At 42.7% G+C, this 22,626-nt stretch overlaps 1 protein-coding gene across 2 annotated transcripts in view; it reads right to left on the bottom strand.

The window, feature by feature from the left end:
- LOC148010392 (putative serine/threonine-protein kinase PBL7) overlaps positions 1–19,174 on the bottom strand; it is a 48,677-nt gene extending 29,503 nt beyond the window's left edge. For both annotated transcript variants that reach the window (XM_087672186.1, XM_087672185.1), the window contains exon 1: positions 18,653–19,174. In XM_087672186.1, coding sequence (XP_087528312.1) covers positions 18,653–18,797 — 145 coding nt within the window. In that variant the 5' untranslated portion in view covers positions 18,798–19,174. The remainder of the gene's footprint in view (positions 1–18,652) is intronic.
- Between the last annotated feature and the right edge of the window lie 3,452 nt (positions 19,175–22,626).

Genomic DNA, 22,626 nt, shown 5'->3' on the forward strand with positions numbered 1-22,626 from the left:
AGAAACTAAATGATACCTTAACTCAAACGCCTTCCTAAAATGTCACATCTAAAACATACATTAGCAATGCAAGTTGAAAATAGTTAAAAACAATGAATACTCAAATCGAAGAGTAGAAGTAATAATTCCAAATGGTGATTGCAAAATACCATATGATATAAAGACTACACTCCAACAATAAACATTGAATAATGAGTACTTGGACCAAAGACTACAAGAAACAGTACAAACTAAGAAATTTAGTAAAGCCAATGGACTAGGACCTAAGAACAGAAAAATGTCAAAAGGAGTATATAATGTACACTCAGCAATTAAGTCTCAGCTGAAGACTCCCACGTGCCCTAAAGGCTAAATAGCACATGCTCATGCTTAAAGCTTGATACATGATTGCATCATTTAAATCCTATTCATCAACTTATAGGAGGATGCTTCATGTCACGCATAATATAATCATCCACCTCAAGATCTCCCTACTGGATATGCTCAATTTAGTTCTCATGCAATGCAAAAAAATAGAGGTGAAAACTCCCATAGGCAAGCCCAAAATACAAATTGCAATGAGTAACAAGATGTGGATGACTGCGGTAATCGGGCTATTGTAAATTCTAAGAAGGATATAAAAGACATGGAATCTCATGTGATGCTTGCATGGGGCAACAATGTGTGCAAAGGATAGCTTTGTATTGATATTGATCATGCTCAATTGTTTGGAAAAAGAACTCTGGGCAGAGGGTAGGGTACATTGTGAGTCTCCACGACCATCACATAGTCGAGAAGCATTTAGGCAAATGCTAGAAGAAACAAGAAGACCACCTAAAGAATGATGATGACTGAATGAGAAGAAGGAGCCCCTAAATAAATAGGCCCAAAATATGCCAAATATGACAGCTAGTCGGCCAGCATTTGGCTGACAAGCATAAAATGCTACAAATGCCACACAAAAATAATGCCTAAGATATGGACTAAAATGCCTAGCCCATCTGGCACACACAAACTCACACATGGGCTTACAATCCTACTAACAGTCAATTCTCTTGGAGGTACTCTTGGACGGCATTACCTCATTATTCCTGGAAATCAATAGGCATTTTCAGCAAACAGTGTGTGCGGGCAGTTTCTCAAGCAAGCGATAATGCCACATGGTAGTTGGAGGACCGATCGCTCATTATTTTATTCCATTGTATAGTAGTCGACTGGTTTTGGTCAGGTCGGCTAGTTTTTTATCAGCCAACTGCAGTATTTTATTGCATTCTTTTCTCCTATTTAGGCCCAATTTGCAATCTGCCCCACTCACTTTTTTCCAGGTGCTGACGGGAGAGATACAACTTGAGGAGATACGCCTATAGCCCTTATATATCTGCCCTCTTCATTTCAGCATTCATTGACTACAAATTCCTATGTTCTTCGGTCTCTTTTCTCTCCCTTTCTCTCGTGTTCATTTTCTTTCTATCTTGTCCATATGCTTCTTCATTCGCTACACTCTGATAGCAGCCCACCACCCTCCTTCAATCTCGTTTTTGCAGGTTTCACAAGCTGTATCTCTACTGCCCACGCCTCGTTCATGGAAGACATCACGGTCAGACCTTCCCCTTGTTGTATGCTATCATCTAGTACCTAATTCTAGCCTTTGTCTCCACCCGCCTGCATCCTAGAGCTATCACCTACATCTAGGAGCTGTCACTTGGTACCCTGGACTTGTTCCCTACTATCAAAACATTGTGTTTGCTATTGACTTAATCATCTAGAGCTGTTGCCATCAATCAAGCACTGTCACCATCATCCAAAACCTTGTGTTTGTTGAGTTTCTCTCTCCTCGAGTTGTTGTCTACACTTCCTGTATGGTCGTCTATTGTTTCTAGCTATCGTGCAATTTCTCTCTCCTCAAGTACTTGCATTTATAGACTTTCTCTCTCCTCACTGCCTATCTACATTGGATCCAACCTCTTTGGCTGTGTTTGCTAGTTTTCAACACAAAGAGGCTGCCTTGCTATGTTTCGGGATCCATTTTGGAGTATGACACTCTCTCCAACTCATAACCTTTGCCTTGATCCCGAAGATACAAGAGTTTGAGGTTCAATATTCGCTGTATAGTCTCTTTGCTGCATGAACGTTGTATATTCAGTAGTCATTCACTTCATTATTCATTGTATTCATTGTCTCTAAGTTACCCTAACCCTAACTGTGTTCTATGTTTATTAGTTTGTGCTTTGTCATACAATTGGTTTTGTGTTTTCTGCATTTAGAGCATTTGTTCACATGGTATCAAAACTAGGTACTCTCTAAGAAACCTTGGCCCTTGATCAAAAAGCTCATCCATACAAGCAGAAACAACAAAAGGGTCTGATGACTTCGAACACATTCACACCACCACTCCAATCTCCATATCCAAACATGGACAGAAACCATCAAGAGTGAACCTCCAAGCTATTAGCAGTCTAGTCGACTCGTGTGAGTCTAGCCTATGCTTGACATACTGGGTATTTTAGGCATTTTACCCTGGTCATATTAGTGATTATTTAGGCATTTATTGCTGACCGATCAGCTACCATATTTGGTATATTTTGGGCTTGTTTATTTAGTGGCTTCTCCTCCTCTCATTCAATCATCATCATTCTTCAAGTGGTCTTCTTGTTGAAAAGAGGAGCCAATGCCGATACCCACACAGCCAGTGACTCACTGTTGTAGGTGTCACTATCATGTTTGGTATATGGATTCCATCTCCCGAGCACATCTCTTAGTTCTCTTCCTTTGCAGTGTTCTTTTATTCTTTTGTTTCCTTTCTCCTCTATCATGTGTTCAACAGTTTATTTCAGCACTGGTCTATGCTTCCATTGCTGCACCACTTCTGACATGGTATCAGATTGCAAGATATTGGTTCCTGCTACAATTTTCTCTTGATTACAGGTCTTTCATCCCCTTGTTGATCATGCCTGCGTTTTTCAGACCAGCAACCTGCGTTTTCAGCCTGCGCCTGGATTTCAGCCTGCAATCGTCTGTTTGCTGCATTCAATGCTCGACCAGCCTGTGTTTTTGGTTTCCTGCCCTTAACCATGGCTGGATGACTGCTTGTACAAGCCGTTTTTGTTGGGATGTAAAGGTCCTTTATTCACCTCCGTGTATTTTACACGTGTATTATGTTGTACATGTGAATGCACCCTTACGGGCCCTAAGTATAAATAAATTTTATTCTTTGTGTACCAACACATTTGTTGGTACACCCAAATCTGTTCGTTACTCTTACTCTCACTCACCTGTTCACTTCCTTTGCTGCAAATCTTCACGCTTCCGCTACCCGCGCGCTCCAACGACTGGTATCAGAGACAGCTTAAGGTGCTCGCGCTCCTCGAAGTCCGCGTGAGACATCACCAGCTCTTCGCTCGCGAGAAATTAGTAAGTCGTCACTCATACAGGTCAGGTCGTCACTATTTCCAGGCACGTGTATGTGCTGGACAGTCAGGCGACAGTGTTGCAGGTCACGTTTTGTGCAAACGACAGCCTGATAGACAAGCGATAGGTCAACTTTTGACCAGGCAGGCAGTCACGAACAGGTCACGAGCAGCCAGGCGCACACTGCACAGGTCAATGCAGGTCACGAAACTGCAGCGACAGGCTGCGTGGCACCAGGCGCAGGCTGCACAGGTCACGCGATGCAGTTTTCGTCATGTTTTTGAGCAGGTGACAGCTCACGCAAGGCTGCATGGCATCTGACGGGCAGCGCAGGTCAACGGCTACAAATTCGACACATTTTTCTTCCAAAAATTTTTTAAAATTTTCTAAGGTTTACTACAAGCAACCCCTTTGCCACTAACGGGAGTTCGCGCGCGCAAGCACAGTTCTCAGATTTGGTCAAATTTGAACCTGGAAATTTAGGGCTTTTCCCAGGTTTGATGCTATTTATGCTTGACAGTGACATCTGTGTCAGAAATTGCAGACATTGTTCGCATTGATCTCAATTAATTTGGGGGTTTTTCAAATTTGTTGGAATTTTGCTCATCCGAGTAAAATTTCTTGGCATTGGACCAAGAAAAATTGGGGCTTTTCATGTATTGATGTAATTTTGCTCAGCTGAGTCAGTTTGGCTGACATTTGCGCACATTTGGACCTGGAAATTTGGGATTTTGTGCAGAATTTGATAAATTTCTGCATTATTTGCCTGTGCAGTGGCTGGTTTATGTCAAAACAGTAGAGGATTATTGCTGGTTATGCAAGAACAGCAGTGTGTTTGCTGATTTAGCTTGTGCTCTTGCAGTTCAGTGCTTTTACACTTGTACTTGTGATAAAATGGCTGCAACTTCTTCCAGTTCTGACATTAAAAGTTTGATGGAAATCAAGCGATTTGATGGTCAGGGCTTTGATCTTTGGAAAGATCGTATGCAAGGCATACTGTTTCTTAAAGGATTGTGAGGATGCTTTGCAAATAGATAAACCCGTACAAATGTCTGAGGCAGATTGGGCCAAAGTCAATAAAAGGGCTGTGGCTTATATAAAGATGGGTGTCACTGATGACATTTTCACAGACATTAAGGGTTTAGACACTGGTCATGCAATATGGGAGAAGTTGAAGACTACCTATGAGATCACCACACCTGTTAATCAGGTGCATTTAATGCGCAAGTTGGTGAATATGCAGCTGGATGAGTCCAAGCCTGCAGCTGAGCACCCGAGTGCATTTACTAGCATTTTAAATCAGCTCAAGGATGCAAGTTTGGATTTTGATGATAAGTTGAGGGCGATCTTTTTGATCATGACATTGCCTGACTCTTGGGAGACTTTGGTTGTTTCTCTCAGCAATAACCCCAATCTCACATATGATGGTGTGAGGGGTTCGATCTTAAATGAAGAAATTAGACGTAAGTCTAGTGGAGAAGGCAGCAACTCAGCTTATAATGTTAAAGGCAGGGCTGAAAAGAAAAATGCAAATGCTGGACAGAGAAGCAGGAGCAAGAGCAAAGGAAAAGAAAAGAGTGATGTTACATGCTATCAGTGTGGTCGGAAGGGCCACAAGAAGCCTGATTGCATGTATTACAAGAAGGAACAAGAGAAAAAGAAAAATGCAGGAGACAAAAAGAAGAAAGAGGAAAAGACAAATGCATCTGAGGCAAGCAAAGGCAAGGAAAAGGCCAATGTGGCCTCCAGTGTTATCATAGAGGAGCTCTCGAATGCAGAGGCTGATGTATTATGTGCAGTGGATTATGATGCCCTTGCATGTCATATGGAGGATATGCAGATCACCAAGGCTGATGTGATTGATGCACTTTTGTCAGTTGATGATGGTGTCACTCACACTTGGATTGTAGACTCTGGTGCCTCTTTCCATGTGACTCCATGCTTGGAGTGCTTTGCTACTTTTGATGCAGGCTGTTATGGCAAGGTTTACCTTGGAAATAATCATGCTTGCAGCATTGATGGAATTGGCACCATACACTAGTCTTTGGATAACGGGCAAGAACTTGTGTTGAAAGATGTCAGATATGTGCCTGGCATCAAGAAGAGTTTACTATCTATTGGACAGCTTGACTTGCATAGTTACACCACACTGTTTGGTGGTGGTTTGTGGAAATTAAAAAGGGGTTCCATGCTGATTGCTAAAGGAACCAAGAAGGGCACTTTGTATTGTTTGCACTGTAAAGCTTTGAATGGCAAGTTTCTTGCAATTACTGAAATTGGCTGTCATTTGGAGTTATGGCATAAGAGATTAGGCCATATGAGCCAGAAAGGACTTGATGTCCTTACCTCTTTGAAGAGGGTTGATGGAAAAGGCTCTAAACTTGATTTTTGTAATGACTGTCAGTTTGGAAAGCAAATGAAAATTTCCTTTTACTCTGGTGTCTCCCGTAAGTCAAATGTCTTGGACTTAGTGCATTCGGATGTATGTAGCATGCCTGTGAAATCATTGGATGGTGCTGCATACTTTGCCTCTTTTATTGATGATTGTTCCAGGAAGATTTGGGTTTATTTGTTGAAAAAGAAAAGTGAAGTGTTTGCTGTAAAACTTTTCATGCATTCGTGACCACTCAGACAGGTAGAAAGTTGAAATGCTTGAAAACTGATAATGGAGGTGAGTTCACGTCTAATGAATTTAAGTCCTTTTGTGACTTGCATGGGATCAAGAGGGAGCTTACAGCCCCTTACAGCCCTTCTTCAAATGGTGTGGCTGAAAGATACAATAGGACTCTATGTGAGAGAGTGTGGTGCATGCTGTCCACTGCTAATCTCCCTCGTGAATTTTGGGGAGAGGCACTTAAAACCGCGGTTCACATTTGCAACTGCTCTCCAAACAGGTCCCTAAATAATGGCATTCCTGAGGAGGTTTGGTCTGGCAAACCGGCCTCATATGACCATTTACGAATATTTGGCTGTGATGCTTTTGTGCATGTTAGAAATGAGCTGAGGAATAAACTTGACCCGAAATCCATCAAAGGCATTTTCATGGGCTATGGTGATGAGGGTGAGTTTGGCTATAGAGTGTGGCTACCTCAGTCCAAGAAAATTGTTCGCAGCCGTAATGTTGTGTTTAATGAGGCAAAGTTGCTGAAAAGTACTTTAGCCTCTGATGAAGACATGAAAAAGGTCAAATTTCAGAATTCGCAGCCACCAATTACTTCAGATGATGAGCCTCATGGTGCTATACCACAAGCTGAAACTGATGATCAGCCGGTTATCTTTGAGCCAAATGATGATGAACAGCAAATAGAAGCACAGGGAGGTCATGGACAGCAAGATAGACTTGCTGATTATGAAAATGCAGGTGCTGGAAATGAAAATGAAGGTGCTGTACAGCATGAACAGCATGCTGAAAATGGCTTACAGCAGCCAATAAATGCTGAAAATAACATGCCTCCAGATGTAGATCCGATTCCTGAGGATGTAGATCATTGGGTACGCAGGTCTACACACCTAAGAAGGCAGCCACATAGGTATGACCCCTCTTTGCATTATGTGATGCTTACTGATGAGGGTGAGCCTCTGACATATAAAGAGGCTAAGTCATGCAGATTCATCAATAAGTGGGAGCTAGCTATGCAGGAAGAGATTAAATCTCTGTATGCTAATGATACTTGGGATCTTGTGTCGTTGCCCAAAGGAAGAAAGCCTCTTCCAAACAAATGGGTTTACAAAGTAAAGACAGTTGATGGAAAACCCAAGTACAAGGCAAGATTGGTTGCCAAAGGGTATGCACAGAAGGAAGGGATTGACTTCCAGGAGGTCTTCTCACCTGTCGTGAAGATGACTACACTACGTGTGCTTTTTGCTCTCACTGCTGATGTGAAAACAGCATTTCTGCATGGTGACATTGATGAGGAGATCTACATGAAACAGCCCGAGGGTTTTGTAGTTCCTGGAAAAAATAACACCTGTACCCAAGATAAAACAGTAGCCTGTAGTAGACCGTCGGTGGTCCACATCGCCAGTTCAATCCGAGTCACTCCAACCTGCAAGAACCAGATTTGAAGCATCTGTACTTGTGGGATAAGAAATCCCTAAGTCAGAGGTCCCCCTCAAATACCGAAGAATCCTCAAGGCAGCCTGCCAATGCACCCGTTTGGGTTCCGTCATGAACCCTGCCAAAAGACCCACAACAAAACAAAGATCAACACAAGTGTTGAGAAGCCAAATCAAGGATCCAATCAACTGACAGTAGGGTAAAGCATCCATTAGAGAGAATCTGAGTGTGAAGTGGCCTTCCAATTTAGATCCATAGGAGTAGTAATGGAACGACAAGTCTCCATCTCAAAAGTCACCAAGAGCTCCTGAATGTACCTCTGCTGAGAGATGAAAATCCCCCTCTGAGACTGATAAATCTCGTGACCCAAGAAGAAATGAAGAAGCCCTAAATCCGTCATCTCGAATGCCTAATGTAAAGCTGTCTTGATCTCTCGGACCTTCTGTGCATGATCCCCTATCAAAATCAAATCATCAACATATAACACGAACAACACATGACCAACCTCAGAAGTGTGCACATAAAGCTGCAGATCTGCCTTGGAGCGCCAATATCCCAACTTCGACTGAAGAAATGAGTCAATCTTCTCGTTCCATGCACGCGGAGCCTGCTTGAGGCCATACAAGGCCTTCTTCAACTTGTAAACTATCCCATCCGAGGATCCAAAGCTAGGAGGCTGCTCAACATAGATCTCCTCCTGCAAGTCACCATTCAAAAAGGCCGACTTCACATCCAACTAATAAACAGGCCATCTCCTATGGCCAGCCAAGGCAAGAACAGCTCAAATCGAGCAGTGGGAGCAAAAGTATCATGGAAATCAATGCCTAGACGCTGAGCAAAACCTTTAGCAACAAGGCGAGCTTTGTGCTTGTCCAAAGAACCATCGCTAAGGTACTTCGTCTTGAAGACCCACTTAATACCAATCACCTTCTTGTAAGAGGGACGAGGCACAAGAGACCAAGTGCCATTCCTCTCAATAGCCTCCAACTCGGCTTCCATGGCCTTCCATCAATGATCAGACTGCAAAGCCTCCTTCACTAAAGTGGGCTCTCGATCCTGCATAACACAGGTCAGTAAACAATAGTTGGAGCAGACAAGCTCTGAAGAATGTGTCCGGTTCCTCCGTGACCTCCGCAGTCCATCCTGCGGTTCCCACTCCTCAAGGACCCCCTCGATCCCTAAATCTCAGAGGGTGTCACGGGCCCAACAAGGAGGAGGACGAACCTCTCCCCATCGCTCTCCATCTGCTGAAGACTCAGGAACATCCACCGGCAGAAGCTCCTTGGGGGTGGCCGATGAAAGAGAAGACTGAATCCGAAGAAGAATCTCCATCAAGAGGCTCTGGCTCCAAAGGAACTGACTTGGGAGCCCAACTCTCCCCTGGATCTCCAAGGATGGGGTGCTCCTCACCCCCCTCTGTGGCCGGTACTTCCACGAACTGCACATCTCGGCTCGTGTAGACATCCTGCTTAACGGGATCAAACAAATGATAACCTTGGGATTGGGAGCTATAGCCAACAAAAACCTATCGTCGAGAAGCCGCCTCGAACTTATCACGCTACGTCTTCCAAATGTGCACATAAGCGTCACACCCAAAGATCCTGAAATAAGAGACATCAGGCTTAGTCCTGAAGTAAGCCTCAAAAGGTGTCATCCTGTCAACGGCCGAAGTGGGAGATCGATTAAGGATGTGAACTGCAGTAGCCACTGCCTTGGCCCACAAAAACTAAGGTGTCTGTCAGTGCTCCATCATGGTGCGTGCCATCTCAATCACACTTCGGTTCTTCCGCTCCAAAATGCCATTCTCCTGGGGAGTATTGGTGTTAGCAAACTCTTGGTGAATGCCCCTATCTACACAAAAACAAGCAAACTCATTATGCATAAATTCATCTCCCTTGTCTGAATGCAAGGTCTTCAATCGCCGGCCAGAATAGTTCTCCTCAAAGAGAAGTCAATCGTTGAAATGAGAGAAAGCCTCCGACTTCAAAGTCAAGAAATAGGCCCAAGTCATCCTGCTGTAGTCATCTGCAATCAACATGAAGTACAAGCTCCCCTTCAGGGACTCAATCCTCATCGGGCCACAAAGATCCGTAGATACAAGCTCCATGGGTGAAGTAGTCCTCCTAGAAGCTTTGTTGGAAATTGCATCCCGATGCAGTTTCCCACGAGTGCAGGAGACACATGGCTGATGGCTCACCACTATGTTCGGCAAGCCTCGGACAAACGACCCTCGCAACGCCTTCCGAAGGTACTCGTAGTTCAGGTGGCCAAACCGAGCATGCCATAGCTCAGATTGTGTCTAAGAAGTAAGAAGAAGAGAAGTAAGAGCTGAAGAAGACTTCAATTTGTAGACTCCATTCTCCTCATACCCTGCAGAGAGAACCTTCCTCGATCCACGATCAAGGACTCGAACAGTATCACTGTCAATTTCCACCAAGAGACCAAGAGCACAAATCTTATGAACCGAAAGTAAATGATACCCCAATCCTGGCACATGCAACACCTCAGAGGTGTGGGTACCACCACGTCTATCTGGAATAAGCTGCATCTCACCCCTCGCAGCAATAGACACAGAAGAGCTGTTTCCAATGAGAATCTACCCACGCAAAGGTCGCAAATGGGCAACACCAACGGAAGGAGGAGTCACATGTTGTGAGGTACCACTTTCCACAATCCACTCTCAAGCTTGGGGAGCTGTCATCGCAGCATTAGAAGTTGTCGGTGTAGAGTCCTCGTTGACTGCAAAGTGTAGAAAAGCAGCTAATGAGGGTGCAGCCACCGCTCCAGAGTCCTTCGTGTCCTTCTTCTTGGTATTCTTCTTGTTTTTGTTGGGGCAATCCTTCTTCCAGTGACCGGTCTTTCCACAAATATGACAAGTCAATTCCTTCTCCTTGTCCTTCTTGGATTTGTTGTCCTACTTCTTCTTCTTTTGGTCCTTCCCCTTCTTTTCAGAGGCTTGACCAACCAATGCCTCTGATTTGGAAGCATTCTGTCCCTTCAATTGTTCCTCCTGGTCCAAGACCATAGGAACCAACTCTTCCCACCAAAGAGTCGACTCCCGCCTTGAAGTAATAAGAGTGGAATAAAAAGTACCGAATCATGACGGCAACTAGGATAGTAAAGTGATAGTCATGTCTTCGAAGGAAATAGGCTTCCCCGCATTTTGAACCTGCATCTGAAGCTGTCGAAGCTTGCTGATGTGTTTCCCAAGCGAAGAAGACTTATTCACGGACAAAGTCCGCATCTGCAACTCCAAATAAACCCTCTTCATCAGGGTCATCCAATTGTATATTTGGTCGAGCTCCAGCCATATCTCACGAGCCACCGTCAAGTGCTCGATGTGAGCTATCACAGCTGTGGTGCAAAACAGAAACAGAAAAGATCGAATCCTAGCATTCAGTTTGTCCTGATGAGACTGGGCCTTGGTCAACTCTACACGAGCATTGGAAGAGAGTTTAGACTCATCCCTCACCGAGGGCCTGTTAATCTCCTCCATCACCAATTCCGCCAAATCATAAGACGCTAAAATGGCCAACATCATCACCCGCCAAATGCGGTAATTGTCACCATCAAGCTTTTGATCCATTGGAAGAGCCGATAGGACAGGCACCTTCCTGTCCATGATCGCCTAGAACTCCAAATCAATCTCTGTAGAGATGTTAGCCTGCAATACCTGCACAAACGCAAAAGCAGCCCCCTCTGACTGTGAAAACACAGCCTTCTAGGACTGATTCCTTTGCTACCCAAACCTTCTTCACCTGCCGGAGGCGATGAAAATGTAAAATCTGGAATGGAAGGCCTCAAACGCAGCCTTCCTCCCCTTTGAACAGCAATTACCTACAGCAAATTCACCAATTAGACTCCTTTTCCACACGCCCACGCTTGCTTCAGCCTTGATCCGATGCGCAACCCTCCCGCTTGCCCTCGAAACCTGGAAACGCAGCCTTGTGTCGTGCTGAAATCTCTTCTTTAGATAGGTTTAGCCCTCAGTCAGTCCATCTTCACCGCTCTGATACCATGTCAGAGTGCAGCGATGCAGAAGCATAGGACAAAGACTGAGAGAGAGTGAACATAGAGAGAAGAGAGAGAGAGAAAAGGAGTGTAAAAGCAAAAAATCTGCGGTGTAGTATGCTGTATAAGAGTGCAGAAATACACAAGGGAGCAGAGGAAATATCTGCATATGTCTCCGACTTGATGACCTCGATCTCCATCAGCCCGAGCACAGTCTGTCTCAACCAACAGATCTCAAGATCAGAATCTGAAATCACTGAATAATGTACCAACAATGTGCTGGAGGACTGCTATATAAATCAGAAATAAAATGCATAAAATAAACAGGTCGGTTGCATTAAATGCAGCCGGCTGCAATAAAATAATGCCAAAAAAACTGTCCATCTCCACTGCAGGCTGCCACATGGCACCTACGCAATCTGCTGACGTGGCTGGCTGCTGATGTGGCATTGTACTCTGTTGGCTGCTGCCGTGGCTCTGTAATCTGTCTGCTGTACCAAACCCTACCTGTGCAAAAACCCTAACACAGCCTGTCCAGGGGATGACTCGAATGCTAACAACACTTTGGCGGTCTTGGCCAAAGGCGGGGAATCCATGGTCACATATTTTCAAAGGCATTTTTGACAAGATAGTCTTATATGCTATTGTGAGACATTGTTGGCAGACACAAAGATCTATCATGACTCTTCTCTATTTTCGGGAGGTGGTACAATCGACATTGACGTCAAGTTCTCTCCAAGGCACCTTGGTGGTGGCTTGATCACCCACTACTTGGGTATCCATGGTTCTACTCTGGTGGTTCTTTGTTGTATATGATTATCATTGTCCCATTGTACTGTATCAAATCACCCATGATCTAAGAGAGGGTGTTAGCACTCTAGTCAGCTCATGTGTGAGTCTGGGTTATCCTTGACATTACTGGGTATTTTAGGCATTTTACACTGGTCATATTAGTGATTATTTAGGCATTTATTACTCATCAATCAGCTACCATGTTTGGCATCTTTTGGGCCTGTTTATTTAGTGGCTCCTCCTCTCATTCATTCGTCATCATTCTTCAAGTGGCCTTCTTGTTGGAGAGAGGAGCCAATGCCGGTGCCCACACAGCCAGTGACTCACTGTTGTACATGTCATTATCGTGTTTGGTATATGGATTCCAATTCTTGAGCACATCTCTGAGTTCTCTTCCTTTGTAACGTTCTTTTATTATTTTGTTCTTTTGATCTTTCATTCTTTTGTTTCCTTTCTCTTCCATCTTGTGTTCAGCAATTTATTTCAGCACTTGTCTATGCTTCCATTGTTGCACCACTTCTGGCACAAGCTTGTTATTGTCCGATTTGACATGGGCAAAGAACTATTAAACTACCATACCATGGAGTCCACAGACCATATTAGATTTCCGCCACTAAGTATGATCTCATCCTTATGCAGAGGGCTCAATGGGAGGTTGAAGGTAAGCCTAAGCTATCTCCTTTAGATTCGGTGCACACTCCACTACAAACTGGCCATCTGCAAGTGGAACCTGGCTCGGGTTACACTACTTCCACAGTACTTCTTTTCTCCAATGCCACATATAAACCCTACTATGTCAAATTCTATGCCAACTAATTTGTATTTTTTGTTGGATCAAGGGACATGCTCATCAAGAAGGCACTCTTCAAAATAACCTTTGGTTTCTAAGTTATGAGGAAGACAAGTATTTCTTTATGAACTCAAAACTAGGTAAGAAGTTGAAAGAAGAACTTGTAAGTATTCCTTCCCTTCCCTTTCATTCAAATGATTTTATTTCTCATGGTCAATTTGAAGTAGGTGCATCTTCATCTAATGCATTTAATGGACAAAAGAAACCAACCGTGTTTTCCACAACAACATCTATCACTAATCCATTTGGGCCCCCACCCATCCCTCCCTCATCTTCCACCGCACCATCCTTTCTGCTTCCACTAAGCGCACTACATTTACCACCACACACCACAGCGAGGGGTTCTGCACACTTAGGCACAGCCTCAATTTGCCTCTGGCATTATCTAGTGGACCATCCAGTCATTATGTTGTGCCCCAACCAATATTTGGATAGAGCTATCATGTCCCACTGCCTCCACCTCCACCTACAGTACCATATGAACCTATGTCTATTTCGGTACCTCTCCATCAATCGGCACTTCTTGGACATCAACAGCCTTTTTCTATCTATCCACCATTACCCCCTCCTCCTCCTTATCCGCCACTACTATCTTATCCTCCACCCTACCCCTATCCATCTTCACAGACACCTCACGGTTCTAGCTTCTTATCTGCCAAGCATGCTTTTAATGACAAGACTCATTTCCACAACTCAAACTACACAACTTGGTCCAACTTGATGAGGCATGTCGTAGACTCTTAGAACCTATGATATTGGTTGTAGAGGTTGAAACCCAACCTGATTCCGCACTTGTTCCATATGAGGTTGTCTGCTCATGGAAGGCTCATAACACCTTCCCTATTGTCGAGCTTATGTAGAGCTTATTGCTTAAGTTTCACTCTCAACTTCAACATTTCGACTTAGCATCCAAGCATTGGGCACACTTGACTAACTACTATGCGGCTCGAGATAGGACCTGTCGCATCAATTTGGATCATGAGCTCCAAAATTTTAAAATCACCAACAAGGATAACCTGAAAGTCAAGTTGATTGAGTATCGGTGTCTCCTCGCTGAGTTCTCAACTATTAGATCCCCTAAGTCCTCTAATGATTAGGTTACCATGTTCCTTAACAAGCTACCAAGAAAATATTTCCATTTGTGCAACAAGTGATTTCACAACCTCAGATGCCCACACTGTATGAATTTTGAGTGTCAGCTATTGCGTAATGCACGGTTGTTCAATCAATTTCATAACACATTCTCAATAGAGAGAACTCTCGTTGCATCTTCTCAAAAGGGGTAGCAAGGCAAGAACAAACAAAATTCAAATCCAAATCAAAATCAAAACAAGGCTAGTGAATCCCAAGGAACCACACAATCCACTCTCAAACCTAAATGGCAAAATGTACTAAAGAAGAATAGGTATTGTCAACATTGTCAAAAGGTTGGCCATTATGATGACAAGTGTTGATTTAAGGCAAGAGACACAGCTAAAATCCAAGAATCAAACCCTTGCACCCCAATTGAGTAACCCCCAACAAGAGCAGTGGCGAGACCAAACCCACATTGCCACCAATCAACCATCACAGTTGGCGAACTACTCAACTCCAAAGGGTTTGTCTAACTAGTTGCAAAGGCCCACATCGTCTCCTTAGAGACATCGGATGCAAGTCTCGTTCGCATCTACGAGTTGTCTCCTAACGAGGTGACTACAAAGATCCACTCCTCGCATCCGAGCACATTTCTCATTAGCACATGTTTGGCTTGTGGACAATGGAGCTATCCATCACAAGACTCCTATAGATGACATTTTCATTTCCCGAGCCCCTATAGCCAGGCGAGTCTGCGTAGGAAATAACTCCTCGGTCAAGATTCATGCCCATCAGTTCTCCCATTGATCAGGGTCCGGATCTAGCTTCATTAGATGATATCTATCATCCCCCCCAGCTTGGAGTAAACTTGTTGTCCGTTCAACAACTTTGCTAGTTGGGGCGAGCAGTTTTCTTCACTACAACCACAGTCGAGGTCCTAGACTCTCAAACTCATTTAGTAATTGCTCATGACAAGACGCAACCTAATGGCCTTTACCACATGACCATTTTCTTACAAGCCAACTGCCAATGATTTGGAGTTCCATCACTTCCAAGCCTTGGCCACCACATAGGAGCCCATGGACTCTGAGCATCTCTGGCATTTTCGCTTAGAACACCTTGGCTACAACTCTCTTTATGAGCTGACACGTCAAGGGATGGTTGAGGGCCTTCCATGCCTAAAACTATCTCGAAAGGTCTATAAAGAATATAATTCCTTTATTTAGGGTTTCACATTGACAATCCCAAAAAGGGTTGGGCGCCCAAATTCTAGGCACTTTTTCAATGGCACAAGACACTCATATAATGGGAAGCTACCCTAGACTGACTGAGGCCTATTTATAGGCCACCTGTCACAAGACTCTGACAACTATTACCTTTTTGTTGATTTCTTTATTACATATTTTATTTGGTTTTTCTTTTTGGAAGGATCCCTCTTGAAATCTAAATGCCTGAGTTGCATGGCCAGTTTGTGAAACGGATAGGAATGTCTAGTGAGTCAAGACTAGACAGTTAAGGTCCAGTATAAGTCTGCCAGTATAAGTCTGAAAGAGACTGATGGCACTCTAGATTAACAAGCCAGGAAGAGACTTGTGAAAGTATATACGGACAAGTGTGTTGAAGAACTAGCTTGGAAGAGACTAGTTCAAAGTGAAGATGGACAAATCTTCAAGAGATTAGTCCATGTGGGGTCATCAGTGGAAAATCACTTTCAGTTGAGCTACATTACAGATTTGGATGTAGCCATAGTCTGCAAAGATGGTTAGAAGACTTGTGGGGATGCAATGGAAGCAACTCCTAAAATTTAGGGAGTTACTATTTTTGGACCCCAGAATCTGTTCGCGTCATTATCTTCGTTTTTGTACGAGGATTAATCCTTTGGCATGTGCCAAGGTCAAATTTTAAACCGAGGATGGAGAATTTTAGACCGAAAGGTTTAAACAGGAAAATTGTTACATGTATGCCATGTGTCACAATTTGGGTATAAATTCCCAAAAGAGAGAGAGAGAGGGCAGCACAAAAACGAGTTTCAATGCATGGGGGGCTCATTTTTTTGTGAAAGGGAGATGGATTGCTGTAGATGGAGAGCTCTTGAGAGCTGGTCTACCTTGTCTATGATGCACAGAGGCTTGAGCTTGCTTCCTACTCTCTCTCTTTCTCTCCCTGACAATATGGTTATGCTGCAGAATCAAGGGCCTTTCTTCTGATTCAGGTACAGCTGTGTGGAATATGTTGTTTTTGCATGAGGCAAGAGCCTCTTTTCTCCAGGAACAGGAACAGTTGTTTGCTGCCTACAAGCAGGAACAGGTGAGGGTGGTAACCTTACCAAGCAAGTGTCTGAAACAGCATTCAACCAGAAGATTCAGACTTGGGCAGAGTTTCCCCTCCTGGTCAACTTGATTTGGGTCAGTAATTGTACTGTTATGCTGTCAAATTTCACCCAGAATAGGTGAAAGACAGTCCATTGTACTTTCTCTTTTTAAAAATAAAGAAATACCGCAAGGGGCGCCTAACTTAGGGGCCAACAGGGTGTCTATGTCACAACAGGAGCACTCTAGCTTCATGTATGTCTTCTTGATTCTGTCTTTAAATTCAGGTAAAGTGGGCGACTGCTAATTGGATGAAAGCATTTATATATTTTGGTTGTACACTACCGCCCTTCCCAGTGAACAGGCCGGTTACACCACCTCTCCCCTCATTCATCAATCATCCCTCACATCATCCCACACTTATTCTCAGTCATTCCATCTCTCTTCTCTCTCCTCACCACTACTGCTCAAACCCCTACTAGAGGACATTGCAAGTCGAGGTCATCTTCCACCTCTCCCACATCCGGCGTCAACTCCCATCCATTTGGCATCAAGCTATAGGCTTACATTTGCACTCCAAGAGGATCTCCACCATCAAGTGTTTTTTCTCCCACACCTAGCATCATCTTGGTTTTTGTGTTAGCAAATTCGAGAGTTCCACTACTGTTGATGTCATCATACAAATTGTCGGTACTTGCATTTCCAACCCACCATCACTCCTCATAGCTAGCATCTTCATCTACCTCTAACCGTCAGCATCTAGACTGCTCTCATCTACATTTGGCAGCTCACATACCTCAAGTAATTGCATTTGCAATCTAGTCCACTTTCTCACATCAAAGGACTCCACTTCGCTACCTTGACAACTAGTGATCATCTTCTTCATCTTTGACGGCATCTGAGGACTACATTCCACTCCCTCAACAATCAGCTATGCTTCACCTCCTAATGATTACTTCGAAAGCCCACTACCCAAAAGGACTTCATTTCACTCTCTTCTCTATGTGATTTCCCTTCAACTGTTGTTGCCTAATTCAAAAAGGACAATGCCATCGTCTTCTGAGCTTCGGGTCCATTGTATCAGCTCTTCTTCACTTAGCATAATTTAGTGCTTCATCATCTTTTTCTTTTGTGTTCTCTTTCTTCTCTCTCAATGTTTTGCCATAGATACTCTGTGTTTCTCCCCGCAAACCCTACTCTCTCTTTACTTTGTCACATATTTTGACAATTGCCCCAAACAAAAAGTAGCCACGAGACAATTTGGGCCATGGTAGACCAATTGGCTAACATGACTCCATTTACCTAACAAAAGACTGACTCTCAAAGGACACAAATTGGCAAGTTTCTTTGTCGAACATCTTTATAAGTTATATGGTTTGCTCGATGAAATAGTCAATAACTATCATCCCTTATTCTAAGTTCTATAGCCATTTTTCGCCAACAATCTTCCAAAAACTGGAGACCATCATCCTCAAAACTAATGGACAGGGTAGAAAGAACCAACCAAAGCGTGGAGAATACCTTGTGTGCATGTCTCCCGTTGTCAATCCGGATAGGAGCACTGTCTTTCACAAATTGAGTTCGCTTAGAACAATGCTCAAAATTTGACTACTAATGTACCGTATTCATGCTAGCATGCACTTATGAGGCAAAACATAGAGCTCACAAGAGTAAGAATGCAATCAATAGTTAACTTCATTCATGATATGGAGAAGCTGTTTACACTTGCAAAGGAAATCATTAAAAACAGCCCAAGCTCATGTTGCTGTCCTCTCGAGGGGGCAAATAGTTCTGCAACAACCACAACTTCGTGCCCTTGAGTTTGTTACCTTGTCTCAAAATTTTGACTTCACTATCGAGCTCACAAAACACAAGGATGGCTTGATGCTCCCCTTGTTAATGGATCTCCTCCCATAGCTATGGAAGGCACAAGAAGCCATACAAATAGAGAATGTGTGTGTTTCTTGAACAGTGTAAAATTTTGTCTGCTAAAATGTGCAAGCACAGTTCTGAGCCTTGGACTCTTACGGTCCTTTGCTGCACCTCTAAAGGGAGCCGTGCTTACTTAATATCATGTCCCTTATTTGCCAGAACAAAAAGGCATTTCAATCGACTTCTGGAAAATCAAATAAACAACACTCAAATTTTGCAAATGACGTGCAGGCATCTTACCAGACTGGGCCTTAAGGGGTGGTGTTTTAGCAGGGTCTGCTGTAGGGAGGGCCAGTTGCTGCTGCTGCTGCTGCTGCTGCTGCTGACGACGGGGAGTTTTCTTCTCTTTCGTTCGAGATCCTCCGTAGCAGCTGAACCAGCCCATTCCTCTGTTTCCCCTGCTCTTTCTTTGTGTCAATGCGGCAGTAGGAGGAAGGAGAAGAAACTGGGGGCGATGTGCTACGCCGCGTTACTAGCGTCGAAAATCGCCCTCTGTGTCATGTGCAGAGAGGGTTGTAACGGGCAGAAGATTCGGGAGGTGGGCGATCGGCTGAGTCTGTGTGTGAGCGCTTTTGGACGCCGCGGGGGGAAAGGAGGCGGGAGAGGTGGTTCGTGAATCAGCGGAGAACCACAAAAGGTCAGGTGGGTGGGCAGCAGAGCACTGCAGACTGCAGACTCCAGAGGAATGGAAATCGGGTCTCTGTCTCTCTCTCTCTCTCGGATGCATTGGGCCTAGGCGTGTGCATGTGTACATGTAAACATATGTCCAGAGTACACATATGTATGTATATGTATCAAAGTTTATATAGGCATATGTTTTTGGGCTTTTTTTTCCCCGGGGGGGGGGGGGGGGCGGGGGGGTTTTCGGGTTGAGATGGGATGTTGGGGGAGGCAAGGAGGAGGGTGTATGCATGGGCGGTTTATGAAGCAAGGATATTTGTACATGTATAACATGTGTACATTTATAAATACGTATGTAAGAATGGTGGATGGATATATCTCTATATATTTGTATCTATATTTGCATGTAGAAATCCATTTATTTTAGATTAATTGATTGACTCGAAAATGGGCATATATGTGTGTCTTTTGCCCTACAACAACAATGTGTATATTTATGTTCGTCTACCTTGACGTCAATTTTACTCCATGTTGAAATCAAATTCCCTCGTGGAGTTGATCCTCTAGCTATCCAAAGATTACTGACCCTTATACAAGATTTCACCTTTTAGCAAATTTGGTTTCTGGTTTGCCTCATCTATGAAAGGATAGGTGACTTGGGTGATACAACTAGCCCTAGAAACAAGCACCTGAACAAAGAATGACAAAGCTTTTAATCAAGTTAAACATGGCACTAAACTGGCCAGCTCATTCAACTTTGGTAAATCATGTGTTGCAAACCCTACATTTTAAGATTCAATTGTGAACCTCTAGACAAGTAAAAGGTGGTCAAAACTTTGAAACAACCCACAATACAAAATTGTCATTTATATTGGATCCTAGTCAATTCTTAACAAGATTTTGGAGATGAAAGCATCACTATACTTGTCATTCACTATTTCAACAATCTAGTAGAATAGTTGTTTTCTTATCTATTAGTCAACCTATCAATCTTAGAGCCTTGATGTTTAATAATTTGTCTTACTATGGTACTAGACTTACAAACACCATAAATGTATTCTATCCACATACATTTCAAACATGCTACTATATTGCTCGATCCGAATAGCCTTACTGGCTTCCATTTACATTTGCTTTTCATAAGCATGCATAACAATAACATGGGATCCAATGAGCCATTAAAGTACTTGTTAGCAGTAATACGTGATAGAATGATGAAAAGTTGTATGCACATATGACCCAAAGAGATACGTAACAATAGGATAGTGCATGTATATGACACTAAGTTTAGATTAGTGGTCTGGCCCCTATATGTATAGGTATGTATGCACATGTATACATATTATGTTATATTACGTGTGTGTGTGTGTGTGTGTGTGTGTGTGTGTGTGTGTGTGTGTGTGTGTGTGTGTGTGTGTGTGTGTGTGTGTGTGTGTGTGTGTCTCTCTCTAAATGTTGCCAATACAAAAATAAAGTATGTGTATGTGTATGTTGTTCTACCATGACATGGATTCCATTCCAACTAAAACTAATTTCCCTCATGGAGTAGATATTCTAGCCATCAAAGGACCAATAAACCCTACACAAGAGTTCCCCCTTTTTAATTGAAAGTGGTGTCTCTTTGATGGATCAAATCAGTATTTGCCTTGACCTAAGAAGGAATGCAACAACAAATGATGCATATGTGTATGTTGCTCTACCTTGACATTAATTCCACTCCAACTAAGACTAATTTCCCTCATGGACTGGATCTTCTAGCCATCAAAGGACCAATAAACCCTACACAAGAGTTCCCTCTTTTTAATTGAAAGTGGTGTCTCTTTGATGGATCAAATCAGTATTTGCCTCAACCTAAGAAGGAATGCAACAACAAATGATGCATATGTGTATGTTGCTCTACCTTGACATTAATTCCACTCCAACTAAGACTAATTTCCCTCATGGACTGGATCTTCTAGCCATCAAAGGACCAATAAACCCTACACAAGAGTTCCCTCTTTTTAATTGAAAGTGGTGTCTCTTTGATGGATCAAATCAGTATTTGCCTCGACCTAAGAAGGGATGCAACTATTAAGTGACTTTGATGGTACATATACCACTCATAGTGAGCTATTAAGCAAATATCGACAATATTTTTCGTCAAGTTGGACATGGCATTGATTTACTATCTCGTTCAACTTTGTTATAATTGTGTGTTATGCCCCCTTTGTATAAGAATGCAATTGTGAACCTATGAACAAGTAAAAGTCAGTCAAAACTATGAACCAACCCGCAATACAAAATTGTCAATTATATTAGATCTTTTGTTGGTTTCTTAAAAACGTGTTTAGAGCTTAGAGCTCACTCATTATTTCAATGATCTAGTAGAATCATTACTTTCTTCGATGTTGATTGGTCTCTAGATCTAAGAGCTTTGATGTTCAATCATTAATCTTACTACATTAGTACACTTTTGCATCTCATAACTTTACAACATACCCTATAGACACCAAACCGTGACAATGCTACCATACTAAAGTTTTAGACAAAATAAACTTGCACATATCATTGAAACACTAAACCACTACAATGCAACTTTTCAATTATTATCGTTGAAACACTAAACCACTACAATGCAGTTTTTCAATTATTATCCTTGAAACACTAAACCACTATAGGACAGCTTTTCAGTTGGTAATAGTATACTACATTGTTATCACATAGCCATGTGTAATTCAAGATAGACATTTTGTAATCTCTCTCTCTCTCTCTCTCTCTCTCTCTCTCTCTCTCTCTCTCTCTCTCTCTCTCTCTCTCTCTCTCTCTCTCTCTCTCTCTCTCTCATTTGAAGTGGCTAGGGAATGGAAATTCATACACATTTTATAATACAAGTATAGATGTTGGCATACTATCAATGAATAACTTAGCCAAGCAAAACAATAAGAGAAGGGTAAGATGGTTATACACAAATCCTTGCATTTTTCTTTTTGCAAGAGGTGTTTATATTTATGTCATTTTGATGTACAAAAGCAAATGACTATATTTTTGTTGTAGTTGGGTATTTATTGTAACTATATCTATTCATTTTGGATTCATGGTTGAAATTTTGTATAAATAAAAAAACATTTGGTGAATGCGCTTGGCAAAGGGGGTGGAACATGATCCTTCATATCCTAACCATTGTCAACTCTTTGTTATGTTCCAAATAAACATTTTGATTTTTCTAGGTTGTGCATTTTGTATAGCCCATTTTGATCTTATAGTGTATAGTTGAAGTTTGGAAGGCTATCCAACAAAAAACCTATTGTGTTAGGAGAGTGTGGACTTTCATAGGAGGAAATGTCAAAAGGTTCTCTATAAATTTAGATATGAATAATCTTTCACCATCATATTGCCTCAAACTTTGTCATATTTTGTGACTCCTTCTATTATATAAGTTAAGGCAGACACTAACTTTGCCCTGCACTCGATCTAAGCCAAAAGGTTAAGAACTTAAAAGGATTAAAGGGCATCATGAAATTATATGTGTGCATAAATGACTTTGCCCTACACTTGATCTGAGCTAAAAGGCTAAGAACAATGTAAGGATGTAAAAAAGGCATCATGAAATTATA

This window comes from Lygodium microphyllum, chromosome 29 (assembly GCF_053477565.2).
Source record: "Lygodium microphyllum isolate KBCC chromosome 29, Lygodium_microphyllum_v1.1.10, whole genome shotgun sequence".
NCBI classification, from domain to species: domain Eukaryota; kingdom Viridiplantae; phylum Streptophyta; class Polypodiopsida; order Schizaeales; family Lygodiaceae; genus Lygodium; species Lygodium microphyllum.